At 43.1% G+C, this 24,543-nt stretch overlaps 2 protein-coding genes across 3 annotated transcripts; both read right to left on the reverse strand.

Annotated features, from left to right (window-relative positions):
* Nucleotides 1–4,280: 4,280 nt before the first annotated feature.
* On the reverse strand, nt 4,281–22,216 carry prkn (parkin RBR E3 ubiquitin protein ligase). 2 transcript variants are annotated; one of them, XM_085368969.1, is made up of 11 exons: nt 22,154–22,216; nt 17,968–18,131; nt 14,647–14,878; nt 13,901–14,016; nt 11,378–11,461; nt 5,893–6,008; nt 5,666–5,802; nt 5,414–5,475; nt 4,797–5,027; nt 4,604–4,721; nt 4,281–4,530 (listed from the first exon to the last, which is right to left on the reverse strand). In XM_085368969.1, the coding sequence occupies exons 1-11, from the start codon at nt 22,158–22,160 to the stop codon at nt 4,427–4,429; spliced, it is 1,371 nt and encodes a 456-aa protein (XP_085225095.1). In that variant the 5' UTR covers nt 22,161–22,216; the 3' UTR covers nt 4,281–4,426. The 2 variants fall into 2 exon arrangements, with proteins under 2 accessions (XP_085225095.1, XP_085225094.1); XM_085368968.1 differs by having other exon boundaries at nt 5,666–6,008.
* LOC146620550 (uncharacterized) lies at nt 18,897–20,239 on the reverse strand. The gene is made up of 2 exons (XM_085369826.1): nt 19,968–20,239; nt 18,897–19,685 (listed from the first exon to the last, which is right to left on the reverse strand). Exons 1-2 carry the CDS (start codon nt 20,136–20,138, stop codon nt 18,897–18,899), a joined length of 960 nt encoding a protein of 319 aa, XP_085225952.1. The 5' UTR covers nt 20,139–20,239.
* Nucleotides 22,217–24,543: the final 2,327 nt, after the last annotated feature.

Here is a 24,543-nt window from a genome sequence, read left to right on the forward strand (position 1 = left end):
GTCTTTTTTTGCTCTGCCCTTTTCCTGGGTGCTGTTATGAACAAACAAACAGATTATTTCAGGGTCTCTTTCCAAGAGACTAAAAGCAATATAAGTGATAAATATTACCATTCCGTAGAATATTCTTATATTTCACTTTTACTTGTTCCCATGTTCTAGTGGGTCCTGTTGTGGCTCTAATGTGAAAGAGGATATAATGTAATATAATATAATAGATTTACCCTACCGCCTACTGGTGTGGGCCAGAGGAGCCTGCGTCTGCCCTGGGGCTGTCAGTCTGCCCCAGGGCAGCTGTGGCTACAACTGTAGCTGCCTCCACCAGTGTGTGAATGTGGGAGTGAATGAATAGTGGCATTGTAAAGCGCTTTGGGTGCCTTGAAAAGCGCTATATAAATCCAATCCATTATTATTATTATTATTAATAAAGTACTTACGAGTTTAATTTGTCAGCAACTTTCTGCCAGCCCTCTCTCCTTGCTTTTGCAGCCTTTGCAGTGTTCCCTTGCGTTTTAATTAAACTCTGAAACTCCTGAAATCCCTCAATCAAGAGTTCTTGCTCTGCTGCCGAAAAATACTGAGCGCGCTCCTTTGACATTTTCGCCGACCAATCAAAGGGTTGCCGATCAATGTTTCTACTATCGATGCGTAGCCCCTGTTAAGCCACCCAGTGATCTCACATTACTTCATCCAGCTATACTAATCGTCAACAACAGGTGTGTTCGGAGAACCGGAATAGCGAGCTCAAAGTTGGTGCGATGATTTGATCTTGGATGTAGTAAGCGAGGTACGAAGAACGGACCCCTGCTCTCATTTGCTGTTTGGTTGTTGTTGAAATGGTCTTGTGAGCTTTAAAACACTTAGAGTCCCAGAGAGCAGCCATTCGGCTTTTCTACCTTTAAAACCCGCCTTCCAACCAAATGGCTGGTAGGTGTTTAGCTAGGCTTTAGCTTCAGCCAAGTGGAAGCTAAATTGTCTAGTCATTCATATGTAAATTAGGTTGTTATCTGGGAATTCTGGAGGGGAGTGGGGGTGTGTGAATGAGGGGGGGGGAGGGGGGCTGCTAAAAGCTGTGAACTTCCTTTTGTGTTCGTCTTGATGCATTCTCAATCATCCAGGAAAATAAATCTCCAAAAGTCACCAACTTGGAGTGGTTAGTGTACTCACTCACTTTTTATTATTATTTGTAAATATGTGTACAAATGGTTGGTTTTTTGTACTGTTTTTATCAATAAATCTCAGCAACAAAGGACATACACCCATGTGTGTTGATTTCTCCCTAAGATGGCAAACTGAAACACAAGTTTCCTTGTGGCTCAGGAAACTTTCAACATTTTCAGCAATCACTCACAATCCTGGCACTGCCATGGTATCTGTAGTCTGCATTTACCACATGTGTGTCTGTAGCAGTGAACACATCGCACAGTGGCATGATTGTTCTTGCATTTGTGTTTGACCTGACACATGGCTCTTTTTCCAGGGCTATGTGTGGAGGGTTGTGTCCAAAACAACTGTTCTTTTCTTGCCTTCTTCGCAGCTACATGAGAGTGAGCCAACTCTCTTGCAAGCTCCACCAGGAAGTCCACCCGTCTTTCCTTCGTCCCGGTGCATGCTTGATACAGCACATGTGCATTCAGTGCTGCCATGTCAATCATGTTATAAAACACGGCAACTGGCCAGCGCCGTGTTCCTCTGCGGACAGTGTACTCCCGAACCATCTGGTCCATCACATCCACGCCACACTTTGTTTTGTTGTAAAGGGTGACAGAAAATGTTGAAATGTACTCACTTTTTATTATTATTTGTAAATATGTGTACAAATGGTTGGTTTTTTGTACTGTTTTTATCAATAAATCTCAGCAACAAAGGACATACACCCATGTGTGTTGATTTCTCCCTAAGATGGCAAACTGAAACACTCCAAGTTGGTGACTTTTGGAGATTTATTTTCCTGGATGATTGAGAATGCATCAAGACGAACACAAAAGGAAGTTCACAGCTTTTAGCAACTCCCCCACCCCCTCATTCACACACCCCCACTCCCCTCCAGAATTCCCAGATAACAACCTAATTTACATATGAATGACTAGACAATTTAGCTTCCACTTGGCTGAAGCTAAAGCCTAGCTAAAAGCCTACCAGCCATTTGGCTGGAAGGTGGGTTTTAAAGGTAGAAAGGTAGAAGGCTGGGCAGTGCTGGTGTTAATCTGAGAATCTGGCGTTTCTGGCAAAACACAGTTATATTTAAAAGTCGATTCAGGATTTAATGAATTGATATCGCTTTATTCAAGCTACTCACCTCCCACTTCCACCTGCACTTTCAACTGGACCACGGCCAACCAGAGAGGTCCCGCCCCTTACTATCTCTGATTGGTTTAGTCCACGATAGGGGCATAATGTGTGTCTGTTGTTGACCACAGGGAAGGTTGCAGATTTTTTGTTTTTTTGCTACCCGAACATTTGGTCGCAAAGGTGCAACCAAATTTTTCTTTTTAGTCGCACCACTGAAAAATTTGGTCACATTTGCGACCAAATTGGTCGCACTCTAGAGCCCTGTAATGTTGTTCGTGAGACTAAAGTCATATCACTTTGGTAATGTAAATATAATATGGCCAATATTATAGTTATTATATTAATCATTATTAGTTATTACAGAAGTGAACATGAACTCTGTGTCAAATACTGAGCTTCAGTAAAGATTCAAGTTGCAGTTATTTATATTTCTTATCACCTTAAATCTTCACTCAAAGACGAGTATCTGTGACAGTGTATATATAGATGTATTATATATAAGAGACAAATGTTGTTCTTTTAATATGTTGGCATTACTAAATTTGGCTCAATGCTTACATACATGTGTAAAAAGAAAATGTACAAGCTGTGATAACTGTTTCTGATAGAATGAAGAGTAGACTGATATATGAAATATTCATTAATTTGGTGAGAAAATCAGACCATGTCATAACTGCTTTAAGTCATACAGAATAGATATCAGAGCCTTAAACAGGCTGACTTCTGCTAAATGGGTCAAACTGGGCAGAAAGTCTACAAACACATAACATCCTTATACACAGCAAAATCTCCAGTGTTAAATTAACACTAGAGAGTGTCTATATGGGTCCACTCCTCTGAGTGTTAAATACAACACTGTTGAGTGTTAAATTAACACTTTTGACAGTGTTTAAATGTTTAAAAGTAAGCTAGTCAGTTTTGAAGATTAACAAAGACTAACACTGAGCAGTGCTGATTTTCTAACACTGGAATATTTCTAACATTTTGAGTTATTTTCCAGTGTTAGAAAATCAGCACTGCTCAGTGTTAGTCTTTGTTAATCTTCAAAACTGACTAGCTTACTTTTAAACATATACAGTGGACACATGTTTGACTCCTGTGATTAAAGCATCTTTCTTTTAGCTTAACGAGTGAACCGTCAGCTCGTTCAAACACACGTTAAAGTCCGTTTGGCTCGACACCACCGAACAGAGGCAGCAATATAACATAGCTAACATTAACAGTGCAGTGAATCCTGCTTGTGCCGTGATATTCAGGACTGCAAACCGAGCAGCATCACTGACTTTCAGCTTGTTGTGTTTGTGGATATATGACTGACTTTAATTATCCATAAAATCATCAGATTCTCTGTCAGATTAAGGTCGACTATTGAACGGCGCATATTTTAAAGTAAAGGCTTTAAAACCAAGTTAGTACAAACATCGCTAATGGCACATAACTTTGCCAACATGTGGCCAACAGTATGTTTTAATGTTCTTCATTATTAAACATTTGCGCATAAATAAGTGACATAATATTCAGTACTTTGAAATTTTACTCTTCGGCCACCCCGCTTCAACTGTTTTCTTTGGCAAAATTATCCACACCCACCACCGCACTATGAAGTCTGGGATATGTTGGGCCATGAAGGCTACACCGACCCATCCTTAGAATTCAGGGAAATAAAGGATGCGTTTGAGGGCCGCATTTCAAGCAGCCTTTGGTACCTAGTAACTACACAAGCCAGGAAGTACCTGGCTTGTGTAGTTACGTCCTGGAGCACTTCCGTTGTGTTTTGGAGTTTGTACGTGCTTTGTCTCTAGGGGCCACCGTAGCACCTGATGATGAAACGTTTCTCATCTGAAAACGTCCAGATGAACAGAATCAACTTTCTTTACCTGGACGATTCAGCATACACGTGAAGATATTTTAACTCAGAAATGTTTACTCAAATTAACAAAGGAGACAGTAAAACCTGAAAGTCCAAGAGTGAAAATAAACATTTTTCCCACTGTTGGATCCACATGTTTATTCAAACAGTCAGTCAGTCAGACTAAAAACTTCATTTGACTTTTATTGTGAAAGGGCTTCAACAAAAAGGAAGAACATGTTAAAGCCATCAGTCTTTTCTGTGACCGCAAGCAGTGATGTGACCCGTTTAACTGAACCAGTGGTTTCCCATACACTCTCTGTTCCAGGGGACTCCACAGAGCCAGCACCACTCGGCCTTGCACAGCGGGCAGTGCATGTGCATGCAGCCGCCTGCAGGGGGAGACAGCGTGTCAGCCATTGTCACACGATCCTCGACATGTATGACACCACAGCCGTCCCTTACCATTTCTCTCCACGGGAACCGAACACGTTGGGCAGGGCCGGGTCGACTCGGCGATGACGAGCAGAGACGCTGACTCCCATCTCCCCATGAGCGACGCCTCCTCCCCGACCACGAAGCCCTGAGGAAGAAGAGGAGTCAGCTGATTGTTTTATTTTCGTCATCGTCCTACAACCTCTGTAACTGGCCAGCTCACCTGTGCTGCTTCCCCTGTGGGCGGGGCTGTCACTGCCTGACACGCCCCCTCATGGTACTCCCCCCTGCAGAGTCTGCAGAAGACAAAGCCGCAGCCAAGCCGGCGGTCACACTCCAACTTCCTTCTGCCATCAGGTGGGAGAAGCCCCGCCCCACAGCCAGGTGATGGACACATCATTCCTCCAGTGGTGAGCAGACACTCCTCAGCGCCATACTGCAGGTAGCGCCCATACTGAGAGGACACAGCAAAGGTGACTGAGGGTGCAGGTGGTTCAGCTGACTCACCTGGAGCATGCTCACTGGATGAATTTTGGTTTTCTTGCGTTATCGTTGCCATGGTAACCCCTTTCTGCTCACAGTAATTGGCTAGGATTGAGGCAGAGGCCTCTCATTGGCTCTTACTGGTTCCCATTTGCTTACAAAAATCTTCTTCAGGGATTTCATATTTGAGAGTCTGTCTGACATCTGTCTGCCACGTTCACTCTTTTATTTATTTATTTGTTTTTATTTTTTGATCATTTTTTGTTGGCCGAGTGTTGACAGACTTCACAATGTTTCACTCACAGTAAGTGTGAGAGTATTTGTATAATTATCTTTGTGATGCAGTACTGCGTGTACCTGCTCATCTCCCAGGATCCTGAAATGATGAACTTCTTTAATCAGAGAGTCGTCGCAGCCGACTGAAACATTAACACATGAAACATGTTTACACGCGTGTGCACACTCACACATGTCTGATAATGTCGCATGCTCCTGTCTGCAGTTAATGAACAATGATCATTGAAAATGAATTCAGATTCTTGGGCAGTCTTGTTCTGACATATTTCTACAGAGAGTGAAGGTTGCATTGACCACACCCCTTGTCCCCACCTGCACACGGCAGCGAGTAGCCAATCACAGGATGGTACACAAACTGCCGGTCATTCAGGCGCGTCTGGCAATAACGCTGGAAACAGTCGAGACAGATCACATGACGCTCCGAGCACTGGAAGACCAGGACCACGCCCCTGAGAGGCAGAAGGGGTGGGATTACACCTGGCTGATGGGTGATGGGTGGTGTGTGTGTGTGTGTCCGTGTGTGTGTGTGTGCGCTGTACATGACATCGGTGCAGGCGATACAGGGCACGCCTCTGGTGTTGGTCATGATGAGGTCGAGGGCCACGGAAAGGTCATCATCTGACGTCGGGTGAGACGCACACTTCATGTAAAACTCCTGAAGACAGACACACACACTCCACCTGGCTTAATCAATGACATTATCTGTGATGGCTCATGTGACAATCAAAAGTTCCCGGAAAAACTGAAGTGAGGCGGGGCGCTGTTAGACACCATGGTGTGAAGCAGATGGCCCCGCCCCTCCTTGAGCCTGGTTCTGCCGGAGGTTTCCTCCTGTTAAAAAGGAGTTTGTCCTTCCCACTGTCGTCAAAGTGCTTGCTCATAGGGGGTCATATGATTGTTGGGTTTTTCTCTGTATCTATGAAGCGCCTTGAGGCGACTTTTGTTGTGATTTGGCGCTATATAAATAAATTGAATTGAATTGAATTGAATCTAACCCTAGCGAGTTTATTTCCCATCTCCTGCAAGATCTTCTGAAACGGAATGAAGCACCTCTGTTGGATCGGGTTCACAGATCCCTTGGACCAAAGCCCAGAGATGGAGCACCTCCTTGCCCACTGCTCATTAGAGTCCACTACTTCCATGTCAAGGAACAGCTGCTACGTCTTGCAGGATCAAACTCTCCTCTACTTTACCAGGGCAGAAGGATCTCCATTTTTCCAGACTTCACACCTGCAGTGGCTAAAAAACGTTCGCAGTTTACTAGTTTGAAGCACCTTCTGCACTCTAGTCCTGGGATCAAGTTCGGCCTGTTCTATTCAGCGGAACTGAGGATATCACTTCCAGATGGAGTTGTACGTAAGTTTACTGATCCTGCGTCTGCCACGGACTTTGCCAATAAGATCCTGGGGGGCCCTGCCTCTCAGGACACATAAGTGTCTTAGCCCGTTAGGCTGATATGTTCATCTTGGTTAACTTCTGTGAAATTTTTTATTTTTTTTATTTTTTTAGTAACATTTATTTGAGGTGAACTTGATTTATAGGATGTGTCTTGTTCTAATATATTTTTATACAATCCTTGATTTGTCTCTGCCTTGTATTGTAAGGAGCTTGAACTCAACTGAGACTTTGGATGGTTGGGAAGAAGTGCTCAGGGGTGTATTTGGTGGGGGGTGCGCGCATCTTGTTTGGGAAGATGCTTCAGCATTTAGGGGGAAGTTTGGGCGTTCTCTTTGTTTTTATGTTGTACTGTTCTGTACACTGACTTTGTTCTTTCTGTGCTTCTCACCGGTCAGCTTTTGTTTTTTTGTCTTTGTTCTAACATGGTATCGCAACTAAATATTAATAACCAACAAGCAGGTCACTCGTTTACGTTCTGTAGCTGGAATTGTAAAGGTCTGAATCAGCCTATTAAAAGGAGCAAGGTCCTCCATCATTTGCAATTTTTGGTGCCCAGATTGTGTTTTTACAAGAAACACACCTAAAAATTTCAGATCATTTTAGACTTCGTAAGTGCTCCAAAAACGTGCAAATATGTGATGTCTTGATGAATCGAGCAGATATTAGAAGTTTACACAGCACCATTCTGGCATGAAAATATCTTTAAAGTTTATTTTGTGACCCAGAAACAGTAATATTTCAAACTCTGCCACTCTGTGTTCCTCTGCCACTGCCTCGTTTGAGGCAAAATAAATTTCACCTCAAAATGCAACACTTGCAACTGCAATTTTTTTTTACGTGCGTTCAAATTTTTTTTACGTACACTCAGAATAGTGGCACAAAAATAAAGCCACACACATCGAGCACATCTACTGCGGGTGTGGTGCCTGTTATCAGACCCAGAGTTTGCAACATCTCCCAAAAACCCGAAGATTAGAGCAGAAATGATAACGGATGATAATGGCAGCAGCAGCAGTTATTCTCTGCATGAGTAGCTTCATGTTGTTCGTGTGTCATTTACGTTGAGTAGGCTAACCATGTTATCACATTAATGCACGTAAGGTGAACTAGCAAACACCGTCGTAGTTACATGCGGCTGTCTTCTTGTTTGATAGCAGATGCTCCCTTCACCCTGGCCAAAAAGGCTAAAATGACCAAACAAAAAGTGGAAAACAGCTAAACATGAGAGGTTTTTGGACAAAGTTTGTTTTTTCCATTGTTTAAGCACTGCTTCCAGCCAAGAGTGATACCATATATGCCCCATAGCTGCAGAAAAGGCTAACATTGTTATCTTTTTACAAAAAAACAGCTGAACATGAGAGGTTTTTGGACAAAGTTTGTGTTCTCCATTCTTTAAGCACCGGTTCGAGCACCGTTTAAGCACCGGCACCGTTTCAAAAGTACCGGTTTGGTACTGGTATTGGATAAAACCTAAACGATACCCATTCCTATAACGACAGGCTGTCCTTGCAGACTGAGTTTAATCACCTGTCCTCTGCTCGGGCTGAAGAGATGCTGTTGAAGTGTCAGCACTCCCAGTATGAGTATGGGGATACGGCCAGTAAACTGCTTTCCCATCAGCTTCGTAGTGCAGCAGCTGCACATTCCATTCCTCGGATTCAGACATCAAGCAGTGTTTCTATGGATCCTAAAATAATTAATAACCAATTTCGAGACTTTTATTCTCTTTATGCGTCTGAATCTGTATTTAGCACTGAATCTTTGGACTCCTTTTTCAATCATCTTAAACTCCCATCAATTGATCAAACACACAGTCTTCGGCTGGAGGGACCAATAACTGTAGAAGAGATCCTGAAAGCTATCAGCAAATTGCAGTGTTCTAAGTGTCCTGGACAGGACGGGTCTCCCGTTGAGTTCTATCGTAAATTTATGCCTAGACTGGCCCCACTCATGGTAAATATGTATAAGCATTCACTTGAAGTTGGATCCCTCCCACCTTCTCTACTACAGGCATCTATACCCTTGATCTTAAAAAAGGATAATGATCCATTACAATGTGGCTCATACCGTCCCATTTCTTTGTTAAATGTGGACTATAAAATCCTTGCTAAACTTTTAGCGATGCGTGTGGATAATCATCTCCTGGTTGGAACTTCTTTATACTTCCCTGTTTGCCGCTGTCAAAACAAATGGCACATATTCTGACTTTTTTCCTCTGTTCAGAGGGACTAGGCAGGGCTGTCCCATGTCGCCATTGCTCTTTGCAATTGCAATGGAGCCCTTGGCCATATCGCTGAGATCTAACCCAGGTATCACCGGGGTTACTAGAAATGGTATGGAACAAAAGGTCTCCTTATATACAAATGATTTGCTTCTTTATGTCTCAAAACCAGCATCCTCATTTCCTTTGGTGCTCTCAATACTTGAACAGTTTAGCCTTATTTCTGGCTATAAGCTGAATCTCGGCAAGAGTGAACTGTTCCCTCTGAATGCTGCTGCACAGAAATATCAGTGTACAGCACTGCCTTTTCGACTTGTATTGGACAACTGTACATATTTAGGGGTTAAAATTACAAGTCAATTTCATAATCTTTTCAAGCTTAATTTCAACCCACTTGTGGAGAAAGTTAGGCAGGATTTGGACAGATGGTCTCTTCTCCATCTGTCTGTGGCAGGGCGTATAAATGCGATTAAAATGAACATCCTTCCAAAATGTTATTTTCTTTTTCAGTGTGTCCCTGTATTTATCCCAATTTCTTTTTTTGTTAAATTAGACAAGATTCTCTCGGTTCATTTGGAACAAAAAAAAAACAAAACCCTAGAATACGCAAGACATATCTTCAAAGACCGAAAAAGATGGGGGGGTTGGCTTTACCAAACTTTATGTTCTATTATTGGGCATGTAATATTCGTATTCTCAGGTACTGGCTACAGGGGGAAGGTATGAATAATGCCCCGGCGTGGCTGAGCTTGGAGATTTCTTCCTGTGCCTCATCCTCTTTACCAGCCCTGATTTATGCCCAAAAGCAGCCTCCGAGTGCAGGTTTTTATAATAACACTATTGTCAAAGTTACCTTGAAAATATGGCATCAATTTCGTCGTTATTTTAAGCTGAACTTTTTTCCCTTCAGTCACCCATTTTGAAAAATCCCTCTTTTCAGCCTTCGTTAGTTGATGGTGCTTTTTGTTTGTGGGCCTCCTTGGGTATCAGGTCTTTTTCTGATCTGTATATTCAGAATACATTTGCCTCTTTTAAACAGCTCTCATTTAAATTTGGCCTTCCAAAAAGTCACTTTTTTCGCTACTTACAAATCCGGAGTTTTGTTAAGGAGAAATCCTCTCAGTTCCCATCTAGACCTCCTTGTCATGACTTTGATAACCTTCTATTGCCTCCCCCTTCATCACAGGGCCTGATCTCTTGTCTGTATGGGAGAATATGTTCATTTGGCAACTCCTCAACCTCGGCTATTAAAATGGCATGGGAGCAGGATTTGGGATGTGTGATTCAGGATGTCTTTTGAGATAAAATTCTTTACCGGGTCCATGGCTCCTCATTATGTGCCAAACACAGGTTAATTCAATGTAAGATTTTACACCGCGTACACTGGACTAAAGCCAGACTAGCTCCAATATACCCCAACCTTAGCCCTGATTGCGACTGCTGTCATCAAACACCTGCCTCTTTAATACATATGTTTTGGTCATGTCCATCCATCAAACAATACTGGATTAATATTTTTCTGACTCTATCAAAGATCATCCAGCTAACCCTCCAACCTGTGCCCTCAACCCCTTTGTTTGGGGTTCTTCCTGATACAGTTGTCTTGCCGACGCCCCAGGCGGATTTGGTAGCATTTCTCACCTTATTGGCAAGACGCATGTTATGTTGGAAGTCCCCTTCTCCCCCATCCTGGGAAATCTGGATCAGAGATGCTTTGCATTTTAGCAAACTCGAAAAGATTAAATTCACCCTGCGTGGGTCTATGGTCAAATTTTTTAAGATCTGGCAACCCTTTTTTGATCATGTGCAGACTTTCCAGTCCCGTAACACTCCCAGTTAGCCAGCTCAGACTTTATTCTATTTTATCTAATGCTTAACTATACAGACTCTATTGTGCCTGCACTTTATGATGGCATTTATTTATCTACTTTATACATATTTCTTTTTTCTTACGGATTTGACTTATTTCGACGACTAAGCTGACCACTCATTTTGTTTGTTCCGTTTTGTTTTTTGTTTGTGTAGGGGTGTGGGTTCTGAAACTCTGCATATCTCTCTTGTCCACTCAGGAACTGCTATCTTGTACTCCAGGGTTTACTATTTGTATTATTAGCTTGGATCCTTTTTTTTTTCCTTTTTGTACACCTACTGGTACTCTTGTAATTATGAGGTGGAATGTATGTTTCATATTGTTTTACGTTCTTCAAAAAGAAAACGGCATATTGTTCAAGTTGTCTTTTGTAAAATGGATGCAGAAAATTCAATAAAAATATCTGGGGAAAAAAACTGAAGTCATGCTCCACCCCTCTGACAGCTGATCAATAGTTTGCAGATAAGTCTCTGAGCCGCTGCTTATTTTCTGATTCATCACTGATTCAGCTTTTTGGCGAAGCCTCGCCCCTTACCGCTTCGTTGCCTTGACAACCCTCTGACTGACAGATGCCATGGATGCGACCGGAAAGGAGCACGTCGTCCCAGCAGGACGGACCCTGCAACACACACAGTCAGTGCAGTACTGCAGTATAAGTACTGTAATACAAGTACTGTAGTACAAGCACTGCAGTATAAGTACTGTAATACAAGTACTGTAGTACAAGCACTGCAGTATAAGCACTGTAATACAAGTACTGCAGTATAAGTACTGTAGTACAAGCACTGCAGTATAACTACTGTAATACAAGTACTGTAGTACAAACACTGTACAGGGTGGTCCATTTATATGGATACACCGTAATAAAATGGGAATGGTTGGTGATATTAAAGTCCTGTTTGTGGCACATTAGTATATGTGAGGGGGCAAACTCCTCAAGATGGGTGGTGACCATGGTGGCCATTTAGAAGTCGGCCATCTTGGATACAACTTTTGTTTTTTCAATAGGAAGAGGGCCATGTGACACATCAGACTTATTGGTAATGTCACAAGAACAACAATGGTGTTCTTGGTTTCAACGTAACTTTATTCTTTCATGAGTTATTTACAAGTTTCTCTTTGTTCACAGCCATTGACATGTCGAAGAGGTTAACACGTGAAGAGCGAAATCATGTTGATATCTGGTGAACGCAGTAACCGGGTCATTGCAGCAGATTTCAATGCAAGACACCCTACGAGACCACCCACCTCCCATGCTACAGTTAGCAAACTGCTTGCTAAGTTTCGTGAAACTGGTTCAGTGTTAGATTTGCCAAAATGTGGACGTAAGAAAACCGTCACTAATGAAGAAACATCAGTGGCTGTCCTAGCTTCATTCAGCAAGAGCCCACAGTGTAGCACTCGCCGCATGTCACTGGAGAGCGGCATTAGTCGAACATCCCTTTGGCGGATATTAGCTACTCACAAATGGCACCCTTACAAACTCCAGCTACTGCAGCATCTCAGCGAGGATGACCCAGATCGGTGCACAGAATTTGCAGAATGGGCAAAACAAAAACTGGAGCAGGACCCTCAGTTCACGCAGAAGATTTTGTTCAGTGATGAGGCAAACTTTTATGTGAATGGTGAAGTTAACAAACAAAACCACCGCTATTGGTCTGACACTGACCCACATTGGATGGATCCCTCCAAGACTGTTGGAACAACAAAAGTGATGGTTTGGTGTGGTATATGGGGCACAACGATAGTGGGTCCATTCTTCATCAATGGAAACCCTCAAGGCCACTGGATGTTTGAAATTGCTACATGATGATGTGTTTCCCTCTTTATGCACTGAAGCTGGCATGTTCCCTGAGTTTTTCCAGCAAGATGGTGCACCACCACATTATGGGTGCAGGTCCGAGCATTCCTAGATGAGCAGTTTCCTGGAAAGTGGATTGGTCGTCATGGGCCAGTTGAATGGCCCCCAAGGTCTCCCGATCTGACCCCCTTAGACTTTTATCTTTGGGGTCATCTGAAGGCAATTGTCTATGGTGTGAAGATACGAGATGTGCAGCACCTGAAACTACGGATACTGGATGCCTGTGCTGGCATTTCTCCCGCGGTGTTGCTATCAGTGTGTAAAGAGTGGGAGAAGAGGGTTGCATTGACAATCCAACACAATGGGCAGCACATTGAACACATTTTATAAGTGGTCAGAAACTTGTAAATAACTCATGAAAGAATAAAGTTACGTTGAAACCAAGCACACCATTGTTTTTCTTGTGACATTACCAATAAGTTTGATATGTCACATGGCCCTCTTCCTATTGAAAAAACAAAAGTTGTATCCAAGATGGCCGACTTCTAAATGGCCACCATGGTCACCACCCATCTTGAGGAGTTTGCCCCCTCACATATACTAATGTGCCACAAACAGGACTTTAGTATCACCAACCATTCCCATTTTATTACGGTGTATCCATATAAATGGACCACCCTGTAGTACAAGCACTGTAGTACAAGCACTGTAGTACAAGTACTGCAGTATAAGCACTGTAGTACAAGCACTGCAGTACAAGTACTGCAGTATAAGCACTGTAGTACAAGTACTGCAGTATAAGCACTGTAATAAAAGTACTGTACACAGCAAAATCTCCAGTGTTAAATTAACACTGGAGAGTGTCTATATGGGTCCACACCTCTGAGTGTTAAATACAACACTGTTGAGTGTTAAATTAACACTTTTGACAGTGTTATATGTTTAAAAGTAAGCTAGTCAGTTTTGAAGATTAACAAAGACTAACACTGAGCTGTGCTGATTTTCTAACACTGGAATATTTCTAATATTTTGAGTTATTTTCCAGTGTTAGAAAATCAGCACTGCTCAGTGTTAGCCATTGTTAATCTTCAAAACTGACTAGGTTACTTTTAAACATATAACACTGTCAAAAGTGTTAATTTAACACTCAACAGTGTTGTATTTAACACTCAGAGGTGTGGACCCATATAGACACTCTCTAGTGTTAATTTAACACTGGAGATTTTGCTGTGTAGTTTAAGCAGAAACGTCTCTCACCCTGCTGAGCGTCAGCGCCGTCTGTTTGCAGCGTCGGCAGCGCGCTCGCAGTTTTCCTGGCTCGATGGAGCGGCAGCTCTTACAGAACACGAAGAAGGTACTGCAGGTACGCACACCTTTACACACAGTACACAGTCAGAGTAGTAAGGTGCTGCCAAGCATGATTAGGGTTATAAATACAATTTCAGGGTATTTGGTGGGACTCGTCTTTTCCAGGCAGCAGAAAGAATGTAATGTGCTACTGCAACCAGAAGGTGGCACTCAAGTGTTCAGGGACATTTCTATACAAACGTTTTACTTTATCATCGTACATAAGAAACAAGAAGCACTGGAACTCACAGCTCCAGCGAGGTACTGAGTAATACTACTCTGAAGGGAGTATTACAGCACTTCATGTGTTTCATGTATAAAAACGTGTTTCAGCTCATTTTTAATTCTTTCATCAGAAATATATCAGACTCCTCCCTCACACCTCCATCTCAGGTGTGTGATGGATCACTGATCAGAGACAGGTGATGCATTCAGGTGCCCTCGTAAACTCGGGACTCAAACAGGATGTACTGTCAGCTGAGGCAACAGTTAAAATAAAATTTAAATTGAATAAAAATCGGTTATAAAATAAATAAATAAGTCTTTCTGAGAGTCCAGTGTGCTATTTGTTTCATTAGAAAAAACATTACATTTCAGGAATTTCAGCAGCAGCAAGGGACGGGGCATCGAGGCACCTGTAACCATGACATACTCACTGCTGTGAGCTCCAGCCTGCACCTCCTTCAGACTCTCCCCCTCTACTCTGCCCTCTCCTCCCTCACTGTTGGCAGGGAGTCGAGAAGAGCTGAGGTCCAGCCTGGTCAAAGAGCCCTGCTCCTGCTCCTCCTCTCCGTCCTCAGCTCGGTGCTCCTGCATGAGCCGCTGAAAGGAGGCGCCTGAAGGAGGGAGGACGACGTGGACGGTGCTCTGCTCTGGGAGGTCGCAGCCCTGAGTGACAGGAGGAGGAAGAGGAGGTTTTTTTTTTTAAATTAATAATTAAAACAATGCAAATACAAACTGTCGTAGAGGATAAAACTGTAGAACAATATTCAAAGACAACAAAAACAACAAAAGACTGGAGGCAAAAATCAAAACAGTAACAGATGAGAAACGTCATCATAGATTTTAACAGATCTGCTGGATTTCAGTTTCTTCAGTGACGTGAATAATGACCCACGTGGAGGACGGTGTAGTATTTCTCCACTGGCTATAATGTAGATGGTATTTACCTAAGCGGATGATACTGTTAATCACAGTAGAGACAGATGGATGTAAATGATCCATATAATAATAATAATAATAATAATAATAATAATAATAATAATAATAATAATAATAATACATTTTATTTATAGGCGCCTTTCAGACGCTCAAGGTCACCTTACAAAAACACGTGAGCAATAGCAGCAAAAAATATATTAAACATGGTAAAATCTAATTTAGTCAGTCATTCAGTCATAAAAGTATAAAAGCAAATATAAAAACTGAGCAAGGTAAAAATGGACTAAGACAGATCAGCTGTATGCAATGCTGAATAGATGAGTTTTGAGACATGATTTAAAAGTGGTGAGAGCGTTTGGCTCATTAGTGACAGGCTCTGAGTCCAATGGTAGTCAGGCGAGCAGGTGGAACAGACAGAAGGGAAGAAGAGCGGAGTGTACGATGGAGTGAGTACGTATGAAGATCAGATAAATATGGAGGAGCGAGGTTATGAAGCGCTTTGAAAGTGAGAAGAAGGATCTTGAAATTGACATGGTGGTGAACTGGAAGCCAATGGAGCTGTTTAAGAACAGCTGTTATATGTTCAGTGGATCTAATTCTGGAAATAATACGAGCAGCTGTATTTTGAACTAACTGCAATTTATGGAGAGATTTATGAGGTAGACCACAAAGAAAGGGATTCACAGTAAGCTAAACGAGATGTGACAAGAGCATCGACAAGTATGGCGGTACTGTTTGAAGTGAGTGAAGGACGAAGGCGGTTAATATTACAGAGATGAAAATATAATTTATATGTGCTGCGAAGGACAGAGCGCTGTCGATGATGACACCAAGACTCTTAACCTGAGGGGAGGGTGTGACAACAGTCATCGATGGATAACGAAAGACTGGTTGGGACTTTGGTCAGTTTTGATTTGGTGCCTATTAAAATGAATTCTGTTTTATTAAATTTAAGAAAGTTGTGAGTAAACCAGACCTTGATTTCACTTAAACAGTCAGAAATGGATGTGGGTGGGAGAGTAGCTGTGGGTTTGGAGCTGGGTGTCATCTGCGCAGCAGTGAAACTGGAAGTTAGGCTTCCTGATAATATTACCTAGGGGTAGGAGATAGATGATAAAAAGTAAAGGACCCAGGACAGAGCCTTGGGGTACACCAGAATTAACTGGAGTAGATACTGATCTGTGAGAGAGTAATTGAACAAACTGTGAGCAGCCAGAGTAAACCAGGCGAGTGCTGTACCACTGATGCCAATAGATGCTAATCTGTGAAGAAGGATGTGGTGGGAGATTGTGGCAAAAGCTGCTGTAAGCTCAAGAAGAATGAGGATGGAGATGAGTCCAGAGTCAGCTGCAAGCAGAAGATCATTGGTGATTTTTACTAGACATGTTTCTGTACTGTGACATGAACGGAAGCCGGACTGAAACTGTTCGTACAGGTTATTTCCAGTGAGATGACGATGAACCTGTGCAGCCACTATCTTTTCCAGAACGTTGGCTAAGACAGGCAGATTTGAAATTGGCCTGAAATTATTTAGATTGGAGGGATCTGAACCATTCTTTTCAGTACTGGAGTTATTATTGCATAGAAGGTAATCTATATTCTGCTCTTGCTCTTGACGAAGGCGGTCGCACTTTTCTCCTCTCCTCCTCCTCTCCCTTAGCTTCCCTGCTTAGCCTCTTGTGTCCTTGTCTAGTCTCGTGTTTTTTGTATTACTTTACATTCTCTCACAGTCTGTTCTCTAAAACCTAAAAGAGGAATAAAGGCCACCTGGGTTGGCAGGAAGACTGTTTACTTAGCCTGGCAGGGCGAAGGACACTGTCCCAGCTGAACTCTGGACACACACATACATATACACTGATATGCACACACTCATCTCCCTTCCCTTTCCAAACGCCTTCGACACTTATTCCCTCCCGATGCTGCACCCCCCCGTTGCTTGTCATGTGTTTCTTTGGTGTATTAAGTGTTTTTTCATGTGCAGAGGTGTTTTTTTCTGTTCTCAAACTGATCTCCCTGTTGGAGCTCAGTCTGGGAGGAGTTATTTTCACTGATTTGAGTGACAACCAGCTGATACAGGACATGAGAAAAACAGATGGTGTAATGTTTCACAGGCTGAATCACTAAAAGAACACGGGTCCAAATGTAAACCTCCTTTTTAGAAATTCAGATACGGGGTATTTATTATTAATGACCTTAAAATGGGTTTCTTTAACTTTTGGAGGAACAGGCTACTTAACAAATTCAGAAAACACCTTTTCCACTAGTGACTGATCCCCGTGAAAGGCCTGCACACGTCTACCCGAGTCAAACTCATGGAAAAGAATCGATTTGAAGTTCACTCTAATAAACTTATTGTACTATCATTTAAATTAAAGTTTCCAATTTTGAAGCTTGGCAGCGCTGGTTTGATGTTAGAATGTAACAATGTGTTGCATAATAGCTGAGCTAATGGGATAGCATGACAAACCTTTCTGGTATCTTTTAGTGGGCAGTCTAAATTGTGTCTCTTCAGAAAAGATACATAATCCAGTAAAGCACCATTAGAGTCTAACAAGTCAGTTACAAACAAGATGCCGCTCTCAAACCAGTTTCTGGTAAATAATGGCTTTCTAGCGGTTATCAGTCTATTGTTCCAAAGTGTCCACATGTGAGACGAGGAGAAGGAGAGGACCTGTTTGAGAAAACTAGATAGTTTAACCGGAATTTTACTGAAAGTCGAGGAAGAGGAGGAGATCACTGGCATGTAGACCCCTCTGAGTGATCACTTCCTCCTGCAGATGCCTCGACCCCGCAGTGACCCCTGACCTCTAGCGTACCTGCAGTGTGGCAGTGCTCTGCAGCTCCCGGCCTGCAAACAGCACCTTGAGGCGCTCCGGCCGCACCCCCTGCTGACTCCCCACCACCTCCTTCAGCTGAGCCACGCTCGCCTCCTCCTGCAACTCCACCGGGACGCCAGGGCCCAGGTTAAAGCGCACAAACACTGAGGACAGACACACACACACACACACACTTCAGCTTCACGTAGGTTATTTGCCACGTGTTCTTTTGAAAGTAAAATGACGTCACTGCGTGTAGCACCTGAACTCTAATCAGGTCATTGGCTGTGTCCCAATTCAGGGTCTGCACGCTTGAGGCACGCGCACTACGCGCACTACGCGTACTACGTACGGTGCGTACTATAAGTACGAGAAGTGCGGAAGTGAGAGGCTTGTGAAATGGGACGGGACGGTCTAACCTGCGTCGCGCTGTTCAGGTTGCCTAGCAACCATGATACTAACCACGAGAAACGTTACATACAGCTTTGTTTGAAATTAATGAAGGAGAAAAAATGTTTTGTTGGTCATTCATTTTTGTCATGACATCACTTTGATTAGTTGAGTATCTGAGGCTGAGACCACGGGACTGTAAATATATGTGTGTGTGTGTGTGTGTGTGTGTGTGTGTGTGTGTATTATAGCAGTGAGCTTGAACTCTGGGTCAAAGATTCAAGTTGCAGTTATTTATATTTCTTATCACCTCAAATCTTCACTCAAAGACGAGTATCTGTGACAGTGTATATATAGATGTATTATATATAAGAGACAAATATTGTTCTTTTAATATGTTGACATTACTAAATTTGGCTCAATGCTTACATACATGTGTAAAAAGGAAAATGTACGAGCTGTGATAACTGTGTCTGATAGAATGAAGAGTAGACTGATATATGAAATATTCCTTTATTGGGTGAGAAAATCAGACCATGTCATAACTGCTGTAAGTCACACAGAATAGATATCAGAGCCTTAACCCATTTTTTAACTAATGCTGTGTTCTGGTAATTTGACAGCATACATGCCACTGCAAACAGTTGGTTGATATTATAAACATGTGACATGGTAATGATGCTATCAAAAAGTTTGTTCTGTTTGATCCTCCTAATGACTCGCTCCACATGTACCCTGAGTCTGGCTATGGCCTGCATCTCCTTAACCTGGTATGCTGGCATCTGCTTCTGCTTAGATAGAAAAGGTGGGCAGTACACTTTGCATTTACAACAATCAGTGATTAGGAAGCCCTTATCTACCATCACTGCCATGTCTTCAGTCAACTTCTCAGCAATGCCTGATTGTTTGAATAGTTCCTTGTCACTAACCGAACCAGCATACAGATTAGAGATGAATGTCACTGGACCATGTGGAGCTATGCCAACCAGGGCTTTCATCGTACAGTGGGATTTGTACGAAGAGTACATTTCACTTTGGAGAAGTGGTGAGGATGGTGTCTGACACCTCAGCTCTGTACAGTCAAGGATCATCTGGGTGTCTGAGAAATCTTTGAATTCCTCAGGGAGGTAAGCTTGCACTCCTTCACGTGTAAGCCAGATGCACTGAGACCCCAGTGCAGTGGCAAGAAAATTTGTCCATGTTGCAATAATGCGGCTCACTGTGGACTGGTGTATGTTAAAGCGGTGTGCCAGGTCCCTCTCCTTCAAACCAACTGACAGGAAAACCAGGAAAAGAAAAAACTCGTCAATTGGCTGTAGCAGCTGCCTCTGGAAGGTGAAAACAAAAGGGAAAATGTTACTCCTTAAGCTATGAACTAGTAAAATTATTCTTTTCTTGGCTAAATGTTTTGTAATGGTTAGGCATACCATACTGTACCATGGGGTAAACAATGAGGTGCTGTAGTGCACAGGTGTATGTATGTAAAGGATACTGAGTCTAGCATACATACACCTGTGTATGTATGCTACTGTACATAAAGTAATGTTATTGTACATAAATACAATAACATTACACCTCTAGTTCTAACTACCAACAAACCCATAACCTACTGTTGATGTGCGTGCAGGTGTCAACACTTCTTCGTTCCGATTGGCAGCTGACTTGGCTCTTGAAACCCGGATCATTTTATAGATGCAAGGCTCAATCAAAACCCAGAATGCCATCAAATGATCATAGCTTGGAAATCTATTCACGAGAGAGACATACATCATGTCAATCATTAATTAACATTACACACTGACATAAAAATAATGTGAACTGTGACAAATATGCTAATGGAATGCTGTATAAAATAGTCTGATTAAGAGTATTTGGTGTTGTATTTTACCTGTAGCATTAGGATATTGTTTAAATACTAAAGCATCTACATAAAACATACAATCAGCAGAGAAAAAGTAAATTTCTATTTTGTTTTCATTAAGACTGGAAACACTTTCGAAATTTAACTGATGGTGACCTTGGTATATTTTAAACAGTTAGCTTGAATAGAACTTAGATGTACCTGGTATAGAATCAGATGTCAGTGTCGGAGCCAGCAAAACGCTGTAACCCAAATTCTCGCTGGACACGTAACTCCTGTATTTTCTTCCTCAGAGTCTCCACGTCTTTGAACAGGTCTTCTGCAGCTGATGCAGATATGTCCAATGCAGACGGCTCGGGGACTGAGCAGTAGTCATGATCTCTTGTAAGACTTTGCTCTTCTTGATCGTCAGGAGGAACTAGTTCAAGGCGTCGCGCCGTTCTCTCCCAAACACTACGCCGCGGTGGTCCAAGTTTATAGCCATTCTACTCAAAAAGTGTTGGTACAGCACCTTTAATAAGCCTCCTTCGACCATCGAGGGTTGTTGGCTCTATGAGTTGATCACTGGCAAAGTGTCTGCAGCAGACCCTGGTGTGAGAGGTAATCGTGAAATGATCCCGGCGTATGTTTACCGGCCATTGTCTTCTCAAGTCGGAATGGGTCGGAAAGGCATGAAAACTTAGTATGCCGTTAAATTTGGCTGAAGCTGAACAAAGTGGGACACAGCGATGCTCGGAGTATTTCTTCTCCTGTTTTTGAAAATGTTCTGTTTTAAATACTTTCCTTTTTATACTCATTCTGAAGCGACATTAGCATAGCTACCGATAGATAAGCAAACGTACCGGAAACGCACAAGCGGTACTATTTGGAAACGGAAATACGTCACATGCCCTAGTGCAAGTAGTCTATTCAGGGTCTGCAGCCTTAAAGTACGCATTTCAAGGCCGATTACGTCACAGCGGCGCGCCGAAGGCTGTCCCAATTCAAAGGCTGCTCAAAATGCGGCCCTCAAATGCGTCCTTCATTTCCCTGAATTTTAAGGCTGTGGCAGTGTAGACTTCGTGGCCCAACATATCCCAGAATGCATAGCGCAGCAGTGGGTGTGGATAAATTTGCAGAAAAAAACGGCGGATGAGGGGCGCCCGAAGAGTAAACTTTAAGTACTGAATATTATGTCACTTATTTATGTGCAAATGTTTAATAACGAAGACCATTAAACATTCCTGTTGGCCACATGTCGGCAAAGTCATGTGACATTAGTGACGTTTGTACTAACTTGGTTTTAAAGTCTTTACTTTAAAATATACGCCGTTCAATAGCTGAGCTTCATCTCACAGAGAATGATCAAAGCTCATGTAGAAACAAACAAACAAATGAACAAACGATTTTCTCCTTCATTTCTGTCAAACAAAGCTATGACACGTTTCCAGCTGTTATTATCATGGTTGCTAGGCAACCTGGGCAGCGCAACGGAGGCTTTTTTTTTTTAACTTTATTGACAAACAACAGTATCAGCGCAACGGAGGCTAGACCGTCCCATTTCACAAGCCTCGCACTTCCGGCCTTAGCGGTCTTTGAGTACGCGGCCCTTGAGGATCGTTGAGGCTGCGTACTTTAAGGCTGCAGACCCTGAATTGGGAGACAGCCACTGTGTGATATATGGGACCACGAAGCGTGCACCGGACCACGCTTGATATTTGGGGAAATCGACGGCGCATTTGAAGTACACTTCGAATTGGGACAGCCGTCGTCGCGTGGCGGTGACGTAATCGCCCTTAAAATGCGTATTTCAAGCGTGCAGACCCTGAATTGGGACACAGCCACCGATCCGCACACAGGACAGCCCACACAGAACCCTCACTGACCCGCATCAACCAAAAAAAGCAGATCAGCTGACTGACCGGATCAATCAGCTGATCGGTCCGGTAGACTCACCGATCATGCTTCTCTCTGCTCTCTCCGTCCTTCATGTGTGTTTACAGTCTGCGGGCCGCAGTGCCCCCTGGGGGCTGTAGTTCTTTTTTCTTCGTCTTCAGTTGACTCCAACAATCAGGCGCATTACCCCCACCTACTGGTTGGAGGTGTAGCTTTAGGGCTGTGTGTCAGGTGTGTGTGTGTGTGTGTGTGTGTGTGTGTGTGTACCTGTGTATGGGTATTAATGTCTTTGTGGGGACCAAAATCCCGGTCCCCATTAGTTTGAAGACACTTTTGAGACTCAAAATATGGTTTTAATGTCAGGGTTACATTTAGGTGAGGTTAAGGGGCTAGGGCAGGGGTCAGCAACCTTTAACCCCCGAAGAGCCACTTGGACCCGGTTTCCACGCAAACAAAAACACTGGGAGCCACAAATACTTTCTGACATCTAAAATGAAGATAACACTGTATACATTGTTTTTTTACCTTTATGCTTTGTGTGAGCAACTAAGGTGTGTTGCTTATGAAATCCATGAAGTGCTACAGAGAAAACTACATTTTATTTATGTAATTAACACATTTTGAACTCTTAAAGAAATATAACAAAAAGGAAAGACACTCAGTTGAAGGTCTCTTACATGAATTTAAAAGCTGAACTAAAATGATCCATGTAGCAAAGAAAAACTGTTGAGAGCCGCCACCCTTGTATCGCCTTTGGGTTTTTGGAGCTTTGACCTGAATGTTAAAAAATAATTGGAAAAAAACACTATGCTGCTAAAAAAAATATTGCAAAATTCTGCATAAATATGTATTTTACCATGTTAATGTGTGTGGCGGGGCGTGGTCTGCAGCGCCGCTGCAGGGAGTCGGATGCACCTGAGCGGCACCCAAAATCACAAGTCTGTGCTCTCTATGCTGTTGTGTTGGTGTGTGTCGGGCTGTGAGCTGCAAAGCTACAGCCTGCTGTGTGCGTACAGCAACCGTGTGCTGAAAAACGTGTTCATGCAAACATCGTCGGGCCTGCCGTGACTTCTGCTCCTGAACCTCTGCGCACAGCGTCTGCAGATCAGGGCTGTACGAAGTCACTTTCATCTTTACAGGACTGTAAGCTGTCGTCTGTGAGGCGTGAGCGTGTTTGTTTTTAACACAGTTCACGGTGGAGAACAGCTGGTGACATAATGTGGATCCGAAGATCCATAACTGGCCTACCTGGGGTCGAAAGTCTCGATAAATGCACAGCGTTTCGGCGGCTACACCGGCTTCCGCCAGTGTGACGCTTATTTTGAGCAACGAAAAATAATGAAATATAATTTTATTTTTATATTTCAATATCACAATAATCTTCCAATGTAGAACTACAAGTTAAAAAAAGAACTAAACACAAATAAAATACACTTCAGCTAAACACTTCTCATTTATTTTACCCAAACCACGCGGGGCCGCAGTATAAGGACCAAAGAGTTGCATGCGGCTCCCGAGCTGCAGGTTACCGACCCCTGGGCTAGGGAAGGGTTAAGTCAATGAGATGTCCCCATGAGGATATGAATACACACACGTGTGTGTGTCTGTGTGTGCGTGTATCTGTGTTTGTGTGTGTGTATCTGTGTCTATGTGTTTGTCCGGGTTCCTCACAGTTGCCGGTTGAATTCTTGTTCTGACATCCCGACCTCTGTCTGATGCCCAGTTATTGATTATGATTTTCAAGGAAATGACGTCTGCAGCAGGAAGTGGCTCAGTTTCCCTTTCTGACAGTTCACCTGCTCCCCTGCAGAGGGCCTGGCTGATTTATTTGAACTCTGGGTTTAAAGGCCTCGAGAGCTTGAGAGAGGAGGTGAGGAGAAGTGCAGAGCGGTGCGCTGAGAAGTGGAACGACCTCACACTCGTCTCTGCTTAACAATGGGATGCTGCGTGTCCACCGTGCTGAAACTACAATATCCAGAAGATGGACTACAAAACGCAAATCTTCTGGAGGTCATATAAATGAGAGCAGCCTGTGAATGTATCGTGCACTACAGAGGCTGGAAGGAAGAGGAGCATTTGGGGTCAGAGTCACTGATGTCTGCAGAGAACAAACACAGGGTTCCTGCAGAGGCTCAGAGTCTGTTTGTCCCGACAGCTGTGAACAGCAACATTTTGGGCCTTATGCACATGTGTTTGTTTCACTCCCAGGAGGAGAGTATTTAAACGAGTTATGTAAATGTGACACAATTTACTGCATGAAGTCTAACGTGGACGTTAGAAGGGGTCAGCACAGAGACTACAAGCCCATTATCATCAATGGAGCTCCAGTGGAGAGGGTGCAGTCCTTCAAGTATCTTGGTGTCCACATCTCCTCAGACCTGACATGGGCTGCCCACATTCAGGTCCAGACCAAAAAGGCTAGGCAGCGCCTGTATCACCTACGACAACTG

The sequence above is a fragment of the Diplotaxodon limnothrissa genome, linkage group LG13, assembly GCF_057381915.1.
Source record: "Diplotaxodon limnothrissa isolate DT_005_m linkage group LG13, D_limnothrissa_male_GT1.1, whole genome shotgun sequence".
Taxonomy (NCBI): Eukaryota; Metazoa; Chordata; class Actinopteri; order Cichliformes; family Cichlidae; genus Diplotaxodon; species Diplotaxodon limnothrissa.